Raw genomic sequence first — 12,119 nt, 5'->3', positions numbered from 1 at the left:
AGAGTGTGATTTGATCATGTATATATTCGGCAGGTCAAATGGTCTTGAACTGCTGAGTGCGTGCATAATCATTGCTTCTAGTCTTCTGTAATCTGCGAAACGTTCCTTTCTTTTGTGAAACACAACGGTACAAACCCAATAAGAAAGAAGAAGAAGAAGAAGAAAAACAAGGAATGGCGGATTTTACAAATGGCACCATATCGACTCCCCGCACAAACCCAGCACGGGCAGCCCCCATCCAGCGCGCGCGACACCAGCCACCACGGCACCACCCTTCCATTCCATGGGGGCAGATCGGCGTCCGCGTCGGCACGGCCGGCGGCAACCCGAGCGCACGGCTTCGCTGTGCGCCAGTGCCCCCGCGCTGCGCTGTTCTTTGACCAGAGCTTTCGCCTCACGCGCATGTGCGTGCGTGTCCGTGACGGGGGTGGGTTGCTGCCGCTGGCACTACAGCACCAGCAGCAGGCCGCCGACTCCGAGCAGGAGCGGCACGAGGGGCGAGGCCCGGAGCGCCGGCCCCGGCGGCGCGGCGCCCGTGGCGAGGCTGGCGAGCCAGGAGCTGTCGCCCAGCATCACGCCCTGCCCGTCCGGGCCGCCGCCTTGCCCACCTGCCAGCCGCGGCATCTGCGGCGTCGGGCCTGCCGGTGCCGCCGCCGTTGCTCCAGGGCCGCTCGACGATTTCAGGCTGCACGTTCCGTCCAAAAAAAAAACGAGGGGGACGAACAATCAGTGAAAGGAACAGACGGTGAATCCAACGAAAGCAATGTTTACGCTCCCTCTGTGCCCTGACACCATCACGAAATAAGAAGCGACTGGCCCGGCCATGACGTTGAAATGTAAACTGACAGTGACAGCGGTAAAAAAAAAAAGGTCCGCACGCGGGGTCAAACCTCTCGCAACAAGCTAAAGTGAGGCTAAACACCCACCGGAATGGCAAGATACACCGCGTAAATCGATCCAGGCCAACCATTACATCACATTGCAAATCTGCAATCTTTTTTACGGACCTCTCGCCATCAGCCCCATCACTGTCGTGTTCTTCTCCACTCAGAGTTTGAGAAGTAGGTGGCACACCTGCACTCATTTTCTATGCATTTAATTAAGGCAGATAAGGTGGTATGGCGCGCTCGCTCACTCACTCTTTGATCATGCACCAACTGCTACCGGTACACGATTGCTACGTCCACGTGTACCAGGCCATGGTGTGGCGTCGCCAGTTCACTTGACCCGGCGGCAGGCGGGCCTAACTCTGCATGCAAATCTCGAGAGCATTTATGACTAACCACGTCCTAATCAAGACCTACAGTTAACCTTGGTCGGGAGAAGTCAGTTACTACGAGGGCGCGGTAGCCTGTGAACACTGACTCCGATGAGCTCGGAGCCTCGGAAGTGAACTGAAGACGTTGTACGCACGTACCTTGGTGGCGCGACGGGACAGAAGGTGATGGTGTAGTCGCGGCCGCCGGCGCAGGTGAAGGTGCTGGTGGGGTCGTCGTAGGCGTAGCTGTACGACCTGAGGCACGCGGACTTGAACAGCTGCGAGTAGGCGGTGGGGCGGCAGGTGCTGGGGCTGGCGTAGGCGCCGCTGCAGCAGTACTCGGGCCTGCCGAAGGCGTCGCACGCGCTGCGGCAGCCGGCGCCGCCCTCGGCGCGCAGCTCCGCGGGGCACCGCTCGCTCAGGTCCGCCGCGCACCCGGCCGCGGCGCACGTCGTCGTGGCGCCGCCGCCGCCGCCCCCTGCGGGCTCCACCACGACCGGCAGGTTGTAGCCGTCCACGAGGCTGACGTCGTAGAAGTCGTTGCCGCCGGCGGGGTCCAGCGTGAACTCGGCCAGCGTCGCCGGCGTCGCCGCGTTCCGCCCGTCGCACTCCAGGGACCCCGAGCCGCAGTCGCCCGTGGCGCACGCCACCTTCCCGCTAGCGGCGTCCTGCGCGCAGCCCGTGCGCGCCCAGACCCGGCCGGACCACCCCGACGGCGCCGGCACCGCGCGCGACGCGCCCGCGGGCAGCGCGAAGCCCGTCGGGTCCAGCCTCGAGCTCCCCGCGTTCGACTGGATGCCCGGCCACACCGTCGCCGCGCACCTGTTCACGAACGTGAATGTCGCGGCCCTCCCTCCTGCAGCCAAGGACCAGATTAAGACGTCGCCAGCAGTTCAGCTAGCTCTCACCATCTCTTAGGAGAATTCCGGCAACCAGTCACCAAAGCAGCACGATATCAGTACAGTTTTCGACGACGATCGAATCGTTACCTCTGGAAGATGTGCAGATCAGAACAGGAACTACGAAGCAAATTCTTGTTGCAACTCCCATGGCCATGGCCTCGAAGCAATGCAGCTCTACGTGGTGCCTGGCAATGGCGATTGGCACGGGCAAGAAGGGAAGAGGTGTATAATGTCAGCACAGTACAGGTAGAAGCAATCTTGCTCAGGTAATGATAGTTCTAGTACAGTGGTTAGAGAGAGAGAGAGAGAGAGGCGAGGAAGGTGGAGATGGAAGACGGCCTGATTGAATTCTGTTCTCCTGCAATCTCTAGGCTAATTGCGCTTCTGCAGTTTCTTGGATAGACGGGAAACATCGAACATGGTGGCTTGGTGCTCGGTGATGATGTCCGTATCTTTTCGCAGAAAGGTGTCGCGAACGCGATGAGATTTAGTGGGAGGGCGATAGGCATGGCTGAACCAACGTCTCTGTGCTGTGCGTGTGTGTGGGCCTGTCGGGGCTGCTAGGACCAGTAGTAGATAACATAACGAAACCGATCATGCTGCCTGGGCTTGGTTTGCCAATGATCAGGGTCAGCAGGTCCTGCATTGCGTGTGCTGACGATGGAAAGGGAAAAGGTCGTTGGCCTGTCTAATTTCTGAAGCGAGAGCAGAAAAGGTGCTGACTGCTGACAGAAAGTTCTCAGCCTCACCGAACTCAACTGGCCTATTTGGTGGCGCGCCACGAACGACCCACGAGTCCTCCGCGCGGTCTTTTCTAGTCACGGGGTAAATCTCTCTCACCTTCTTGGCCATGTGAAAATCAAGCCTAATCCGCTACCGTTTATTTGTGATGATCTCCTCTCCTGGATCTTTAACATGAACCCAAGTACGCTGACCGATTTATTTGTGACGGACCGAAGCCAAGACTACGACTCCGACAACGCAAATCATATACGGTAACAGAGCAGTGCCTTTGATTTGCCGGGGGGGAGGGGGAGTCTCGGCACACCACGTATGCCTAAGCATGGCAACTCATGTCGCTGTCTGCCTGCTTTTTATCCACCAAGTCGAGCTCGTTTTCTGTCAGTACTTTCCTTCAATGGTAAAAACCTGCAGCAGCTCCATTTCTCTGGTCATAATTACTGCTGACAGAGTGCGAAGTGTGCCGCGAAAGATGGTCACCACGTTCTGCCAGCCACTTTCCCAGCCGGCGCTCAGCACCATCAGCCCGACGCCACCTTTTTTACCGTGCAAGTTTGTCGCTGAAAGGTGCGTGCAAGCTACTGTGCCTCCATGTCCAGTCCACAGATGGAGGAGACTTCATTCTCCGTCCTGCTCGTCCGCTTGTGTCACCACCCACTCGGCTTGGCACGTCAGAACTGAGTGGAGCTCATGCCCTGCCTCCTCCGCTGGGCCTGGGCGCTCTCTCTCGCCATGCCCACCATCTGGTACGGTGCTCCCTTTCTCGCAAAGGCGGACGGCAGGAGTTGTGATATGTTAGCTTTTCATTAATAATGTAAGACACTTATCTCTCTAATAAAGTGTATTGGTTTTTATGTCAAAGCTAGCTATAACTATAAGGCTATCTTCAGCAGTGTCTACATACCGATGGATGACGATATACAGGATGCCCTAGGACATGTTTGTATTGACAAGGATTCCTGCCAATCATCCTACGGGAAAGATGGCCTCCCTCCCCACCCGCTCTCTCCCCCACGGCGACCGTGCTCCCACCGCCGCCGCATGCGCCCGATCTGCCGCTGCCCCATCGTCCTCGGCAGATCCCACCCCCAGGAAGCCAAATCCCACCCAGCGTACTCCCCTAGCATCGCTAGCTTGGCCTCCCATGCCCCTCCCCCTGCTGCAGCCGCCTCCACCACACTCTCCAGTGTCTGCCAGCCTGCCCCAGGTCCTTCACCCCTCCAAGCGCGTTCGCTTTGCATTGACTGCGAGCGGCGCGCCAGACGTCACTTACCTCCCCTCCCCTAAATCCACCAGCAAATCCAGTCGCTTTGATGTCTCCACCGATCCTCCGACAACTCATGGCTGCGACCGCATTGAAGACGAAGCTCCTGGCAGCTGGACGACGATTCGGCGCAGGCGCCGACGCGCTGCCTGTGCGGAACCAGACCGCGTGACATGGGTGCCTCGCTCGACCCCGACTCCTCGCCGTCTGCTGGTAAGTCTGCAAGGTAAATGCGCCCGCTGTCTGGGCAGAGGCCACTTCGCCATTGATTGCAGAGACCCGATGAGGTGCATAAATTGCCTGCGCAACGGACACCGTTCCTGGCAGTGCTCCGGGAGGGGCAGTAAGACACCTCCAACCCCCAAGTGCCAAGCTCCACGCCTCGACAACGTCAACTTTCCACCGCTCATGCTCGCTGCCCCGTCCATGGCTCAACCCGGCGACCCTGCTGACCGCCCGGAGCATTCCTGCGCCGTCGCCTCCTCCACCAGCAACATGGAGCGGGAGCTTGAGCGGCTGAGTTCCCATGCGGGCGTGACCGCCCCGACATCAGCCCGGAGCGGGTGATGTGGGCCTTCTGCTCCCGCTTCGGGGTGAGGACAGAGGACATCATGGTGGCTCGAAGCCCTCCAGGCGACTTCCTCGTCACCTTCACTCACCGCCACCACCGGGAGGCGGCCGTCGCTGCAAGAGACATCCTACACAGCAACCTTGACTTTCGCATCAGGCCATGGCAGCTGGTCGCCCTCGGGGAGCGCCATGATCTCTACTTCCATGTCAGACTGTGCTTGGAGGGCATCCCTCCCCACGCCTGGAACGAAAACATCGCCAAGCGCTCGGTGGCTCGTGCCTGCGTCCTTGACTACGTCGAAGAAGATTGTCTCTCCTCCAACAAGGCGGACGCGCGCTGCCTCAACCTGTGGGCGTGGACCGGAAATCCATCTGACATCCCCAAGATCGTCTGGCTCACCATCACGGGCCGTACAATGGTGATACATGACAACGCCCCCCTCCGCCAGGGCAGTGTGGCCTCACCTTTCGGGTGCTGGTGCACATTGATCTGGTGGAGAGCCCCCCGGGGCAGGGTGGGCGGCTGGCCACTCGCTCACTTCCCTGGCGCCATGGTGTGGTCGATGGCGAGCGGGGCCCCCGCGGCCGACATGACCCGCCCCCGACAGATCACTGTAATGGGAGTCGCCGTTGGGACAGAAAAGACGAAGATGATGAGGATGGTAGGCGTGGGCGTCGGCAGCAAAAGGCGAGGAGCTGGAGTTCCCGCCTCTTCCGCAGCGTCTCCCGCGCGCCACGTGACCATGATCGCTCCGAGCCTAGACGTGACGCCCACGACCGGGGATCCAACACTGGTGGTCGACGCCACCACCATGCCCGGGGCTCTTGCACCGACGGCCTGGCCCATCCCCCCGGGCCCATGTCTGCCCCCCACTCCGGGCCTGCATGGCAGGACCGTGGACGCAGTCGGGAGAGGCATTCGCCCCGTCGCCATGGACACCGCAACCGGTCCTCCCCCCGTGGGCTCCACCAGCGCCACGCGCCCTCTCCGGTCGTGCTATTGGGCTGAAGCCCCGGATCCCCCGCGGGCGCTGAGGAAGACCGCTGGCCCTCCCCACGGTCGCTGCTGCTTCGCGTCGGAGGTGACCAGTGCGGAGAGAATGCGCCACAGGATGATCATAACCACTCAGCACCGCCGCCACAGACAGCGATGTCGAGCCTAGGTTTGATGTCTGTGCATGCAGAGCGACGCTTTCTGCCTGGCCGGGTCTACCGCAGGCGCGCCCGTTCTGCCCCACCAGAACCGGGGCAACATTTGCCTGCCACCATCACGATGGATGCAGCGCTGGGGGTAGCTGTGGGTTCAGAGACAACTCTTGTCACCGGCATGGAGACCGCTCAGCAGGCTACAACTGTTTTCCCAGAGCCAGAGCTAGGGGAGCCGGCCACTACCACCGTGGCGTCCTTCATCAGCAACCACACCTGCCCTGTTGCACCACCACTGCTCCAGGAGCTCCATCAAGCGCCACCAAACCTGAAGACAAAGAAGAAGCAAGCTGCTAGGCCGACTCGCAAGAGCATGCGGCTGGCGGCGATCGCATGGCCGCGTGGGAACATCCAGGAACGCGCACGCCAGGTCCTGCTAAAGCGCCTGGGCTTGCTGCCTAAGGAAGGCCATCCGTCTGATCAGGCTACTGCAAGTGCCACGCTGGAGACCTACATCAACCTCTTCAAGGGTCCACTGTCGTCCTTGGTGCTGCAAGCGCTGATGGACCTCTGCGGAATCCTTCCACCACAGGGGCCTACGGCGCAGGTTTAAGACATGCGGTCTGGCACGCTCTGCGGGGGCCCTAGTCTTTTGCAATGTCTAGCACTTCTTCGTTCTTTTGTCCTCAATGCGTCATGGTGTATCTGCACAACCAATTTGTTTGGTGGCCGAGAATCACGGCAGCAGCCAGGGGCCTTCAATTGCTGCGATTCTGCTGGACCACTCAGCTTAGTCGTTCGTCGTTCGTCGTTACAAGTGCTTGTTTGTCTACTATCTGCAGTGTTCTGGGAACTTCAAGGTTCATCCCAGTACCCCCTGTTCTAGATCTGGTTTGAGTGTAATGGAATTAATTTGCCACTTCCTTGGCTTGGTCTGATTTATCTTGGGTCTCAGTTGTCTACCAATGTCTCAACATAACTGCAAAATTTTGAGCTGGAATGTGCGGGGGCTCAATGAACTGGCCAGGCGTGATTCTGTACAAGAACTAGTTCGAGATACTAGTAGTACCATTGTTTGCTTGCAGGAGACTAAACTCACTACATTCGACGATGCAACCATCCTTCGTACCTTGGGTCCGAATTTTCTAAACAACACTGTTGTGCTGCCTGCAAATGGATTCTAGGGGTGGGATTCTGCTTGCAGCTTCGAATGACTTTTTCTCACTTTCGCAAGTGTACACCACCTCACACACTGTCTCGGCCATGATCACTATGAAGGCGGACAATTCAGCTTGGTGGATCACAGGGGTTTATGGGCCACAGTCGAGCGCTGAGAAACTAGTTTTTCTTCAAGAACTAAGTGGCCTCGCAGCACAACGATGGACAAAGTGGATGGCGTTAGGAGATTTCAATCTCATATATCAAGCCTCGGATAAAAATAATTGTAACTTGAATCGGCGCCTAATGGGCGCGTTCAAATCAGCACTGGACAACCTACAGATGAAGGAAATCCATCTCAATGGCCGCCGCTACACTTGGATCAACGGGCAAGCGAATCCAACGCTAACAAGAATTGACAGATTTTTCTGTACAACGGAATGGGAGCTGCTTTTTCCTAGCTGCTATCTGCACTCCCTTCTCTCCCTCATGTCTGACCACACTCCGCTTCTCCTCCAGGGAGAATTGACAACGACACATAGCCCCTCTTTCCGTTTCGAAAATTTTTGGGTAAAGATGGAGGGATTCAAGGAGGCGGTTCAGACTGCCTGGCTGAAACCACTTTATTCCTCCTTTACACCCATGAAGCGCCTTCATATCAAACTAGTGCATGCAGCAAAGGCCATCAAACTATGGTGTAAGACCAAAGTGGGAGACACGAGATTACAGCTTGCAATTTCCAAAAAAATTAATCCTCCGATTCGAAACTGCTCAAGAGGAGCGTGTGCTCACCCAAGAGGAACTGGATCTCCTGAAGGCACTCAAAGCCAGGGCACTGGGACTTGCTGTAATTGAAAAATCGAGGATCCGCCAATGGGCTCGCCTCACTCGCATTAGGTTGGGCGACGCGAACACTAAGTTCTTCCACCTATCTGCTAGCTCCAGAGCACGTAAAAACTTCATCCATTGCCTGCAGCCCCCAATTGGAAACTTAGCGGTAGCCCATGAGGAAAAAGAATAAATCATTTAGGAACACTTCAAATCTCACCTAGGGACAACCCCGGAGAGAGGGATCACCCTCAACTGGCCAGCTCTAGCTTTAGTGCAGCATGACCTCTCATCGCTAGAAGCGCCGTTCTCCCTCGAAGAAATAAAGGAAACAATCTTCTCAATGCAGAGCGACAAAGCACCAGGCCCGGACGGCTTTACAGGTTTATTCTTCAAAGTATGCTGGGATATCATCAAGCAGGACGTTCTTGAGGCTTTTCACCAACTTCATAGCATGAATGGGGCGGATTTTCGTTTACTCAACTCTGCCAACATCGTGATTATACCTAAAAAGCCAGATGCTTTGACAGTGGGGGACTACCGCCCCATCAGTTTGATACACAACATCGCAAAAATCTTCTCCAAACTGCTTGCTAACCGGCTGGCCCCCCTCCTCAACACTCTAATCTCCAAGTCCCAAAGTGCCTTCATCCAAAAAAGATGTATACAAGACAACTTCCTTTATGTGCATAACGTTGTTAGAAGACTACACAAGCAAAAAAACCGGCGCTCTTCCTGAAGCTCGACATACAGAAGGCTTTCGACACAGTTAATTGGGGCTATCTCCTCGAAGTCCTCCAGACCATGGGTTTTGGCCCTCGATGGCGTGAGTGGATTTCCATCCTTTTTGGATCCGCCTCGTCTCGAGCTCTCCTCAATGGCCGACAAGGAGCAAACATCCAACACAGGAGAGGGGTTAGGCAGGGAGACCCCCTTTCCCCTATGTTGTTCATCCTTGCCATTGATCCGCTGCAGCGTATTTTGGACCTTGCAGCCAGAAATGGGATCCTTTCCCCCATTCCGCTAACTACAACAAAACTGAGGACTTCTCTCTATGCCGATGATGCTGCTATCTTTATCAACCCCTCTAGAGAAGACCTCCTGGCGGTCAAAGACATCTTGCACGCTTTTGGCTGCGCCTCGGGCTTGGTCACCGACCTTGAGAAGAGCTCTATCCACCCGATAAGATGTGATAACATAGACCTAGACCACGTGCTCCAGCCGTTCCAAGGGACCAGGGGGACCTTCCCGTGTCGTTACCTAGGCCTCCAACTTCACACCCGGGCGCTCCAGAAAATTCATGTCCAACCTCTGATCGAGAAAATCCAGAACCGTTTGGCCGGATGGAAAGGAAGCATGCTCAATCGGGCTGGTCGTCTCACGCTTATGTCTTCCGTCCTGTCCGCTATGCCCACATACCACTTGTCGGTCTTTCCCCTCACGACATGGGCCCGTAAACGCATCGATAGGATCCGTCGCTCCTTCCTCTGGAGAGGAAAGGCTGAATCAAATGGTGGCCATTGTCTTGTGGCTTGGCCACTAGTCAGCAAGCCCAAAACTTTAGGCGGTCTGGGCATCCTCAACCTCGACAAATTCAACTGCACCCTCCGGCTAAGATGGCTTTGGAAGAGCTGGACGACAGAGGATCACCCTTGGAAAGGGTTTGATGTGCCTTGTAACCTTGTGGATAGGCTCCTCTTTAGCGCCTCCACCATCGTCACCGTTGGAGATGGCAAGACAGCCAAATTCTGGCACGACAGTTGGCTTGATGGCATGGCGCCAAGAAACCTAGCACCACACCTCTTCGAGCTAGTCTCAAGAAAGAACAAGTCAGTTGCCATTGAGATCAATGACGGGAATTGGATCAGGTCGTTGAGAGGCAAGATTACCTCCACGGTGCAGATCGAGGAATTCGTCTCCCTCTGGTTTAGACTCCATGATTTCCACCTCCAACCACAGGTGCCGGACTCCATTGCCTGGAAATGGAACCCCGACGGTATCTTCACGGTAAAATCAGCCTACAATGCACAATTCATTGGATCGTACAGCCACATTAATTCTGATTTTGTTTGGCGGGCTCGGGCAGAGCAAAAGTGCAAGATTTTTGCTTGGATTCTTCTACAGGACAAGCTCCTCACTGCTAACAATTTGGCCACTCGGGGTTGGCCGCACCAACCAAACTGCTCCCTCTGCAATGGTCCCTTAGAGACCGGCCCCCACCTCTGTTTGCATTGCCCTTTTGCCCAGACGGTGTGGCGTCAGATTCTAGTTTGGGAGGGCTTGAGCCTCGTGGCCCAGGCTGATCCTACCCACTTCTCCAGCATAAAAGACTGGTCGGAAGCTACATCCTCCCCGCTCCCAAAGAACCAAAGGCGTGACTTCAACGGCCTCATGATATACACCCTGTGGAACATCTGGAAGGAGAGAAACCGGAGGATATTCGAAAACAGCGCCCTCACCCCTATCCAATTAGCCTTGAAGATTAAAGAGGACGTGCGCACTTTCAAGAGAGCCATGTTCTTCCAGTATTAGGGTTGCTGCAGTGGTTTCGCTGATTTGTGCGGGTCTGTTAGGAGCGCTCCTCACATTGTGTTTGCTAGTCTGTCTTATCTCGGTCCTCGGACCTGTACAGTGTATTTTCTGAACTATCTCCTTTTAATGATTAGGCAGAGCTCCCGCCATTTCCTTCAAAAAAAATTTGACAAGGATTCTAGCTCCACAAATTTATCTCCTACAATTTATTTTATTTGGATCGAATGTGAGATTCTAATTTTTTTTCTATTCAATACTGAAATCCAATAAGATCAAAATGTGTCTAACATCTTCTGAACCTTTTTCGTTCGGTGCAAACAAAACATGTGCACGGGTTCATCGGATGTGCCAGTCTTGGCTGGAGCCACGTGGGCATCCTTTTGTTTTCAGGTCGAGAAAAGACCGCACATCCGCATGCATGTACCAAATCCTACCAAACAAAGTGCATGCAATATGTCAATGGACCATGGGTATTTTCGACATTTTGCTTGTCTATGCAACTATTGTCAAGAATACAGTCTAAAGATTCAAATAAACTAGATTACTACTATTCAATATCGTCCTGCTTCTCGGAATCCCTAACTACCATCGAATTTTAATGATCCGGTGAGTAACCGAACGGGACCTTAGAAACTAATAAAACGTGTGCGAGAGTGTCATGATCTGTCTATCCGAAAATCACAAATACCTGAATTGGTTTCCACAATTTTATCATGTTGTACTGCCGTTGCAATACCTCGTGCCCATATTGTTCAGAGCCGCGCGGGCCTTTTCACGTTTCGGCAAAAGTAAGCGTACTCCTGCTGCATGCATCATGCATGCAACATTGCAACATGCTCAAAGAAAAAAAAAAACAGATAAGATGAAATTATGGCATCATGTGTAGCTGTCGCCGTCCACCTCCACCTAGTTATACCTGATCATGATTCACTCGACTAGACACGATCAATATAAGTATATAACGGACGGATATGAACTATAAATTTTAACCCACAATAATTCATAGATCATGTACAAGTTATGATTTTTTATTTAAAATAAAATGCAACCTAAAAAATCAATACATTAAACAGAGAGACACGACACAGACCAACCCACCAGACCTAATACTAGTCACGGGTTGAGTAAGAGTCGTGCAGCCTGTGCTAGATGGCCCACAACTTGACTTTAATCCGACCCGAATCCGACCAAACTCTATGCACCTAATTGGATAGCTGGATGAGCGTAGCATGGCTCATGTGCGCTTGGCTCGCTGGAAACAGGATTTTTATGCGTATTTGTGCATGCAGTTAGATGTGCTATTTCTAGTCTATCCTGCAGCTACGGGTGCAGTATCTGGTCTCGTGTATACAGGAAACCAAACACTGTTCGTCACTCGGTCAACGCATGCAGAGAGCGTGGATAGACGCTAGCGGGGTACCAATCATCCTGTATGTTTGAACATATCTAACCTAGGTCCATAACGAGGTTTGCGGTAATTCTGAATTTCTGATATCAAACATTTATCTACTACTGTAGCTGTTGTGCCGCTCCCAAGCAATGAGCAAATTCCGGGCGTGTGCCGATGTGCACGCTCTCCAACAACAGATCCGCATAAATGTACTGGAAGCTGGTTGCTGTTGCTGTCGCTGTCGAACCTAATAACCCGGAGCCATTTCTTAAAATCATTTGGTAACACGGCTTATGTGAAACTTTGCAAAATAATCCTTTTATAGGTTTT

The 12,119-nt window shown here is 54.3% G+C and overlaps 1 protein-coding gene across 1 annotated transcript; it reads right to left on the bottom strand.

Moving 5' to 3' along the window:
• Positions 1 to 227: 227 nt before the first annotated feature.
• On the bottom strand, positions 228 to 2,803 carry LOC100501485 (putative thaumatin domain family protein). Its single transcript, NM_001322922.1, has 3 exons — positions 2,248 to 2,803; positions 1,418 to 2,114; positions 228 to 685 (listed from the first exon to the last, which is right to left on the bottom strand). The coding sequence occupies exons 1-3, from the start codon at positions 2,312 to 2,314 to the stop codon at positions 448 to 450; spliced, it is 1,002 nt and encodes a 333-aa protein (NP_001309851.1). The 5' UTR covers positions 2,315 to 2,803; the 3' UTR covers positions 228 to 447.
• Positions 2,804 to 12,119: the final 9,316 nt, after the last annotated feature.

This window comes from Zea mays, chromosome 9, assembly GCF_902167145.1.
Source record: "Zea mays cultivar B73 chromosome 9, Zm-B73-REFERENCE-NAM-5.0, whole genome shotgun sequence".
Lineage (NCBI taxonomy): Eukaryota > Viridiplantae > Streptophyta > Magnoliopsida > Poales > Poaceae > Zea > Zea mays.
Note: the sequence above shows the minus strand (reverse complement) of the source record. Positions and strands in the feature narration are given on the sequence as shown.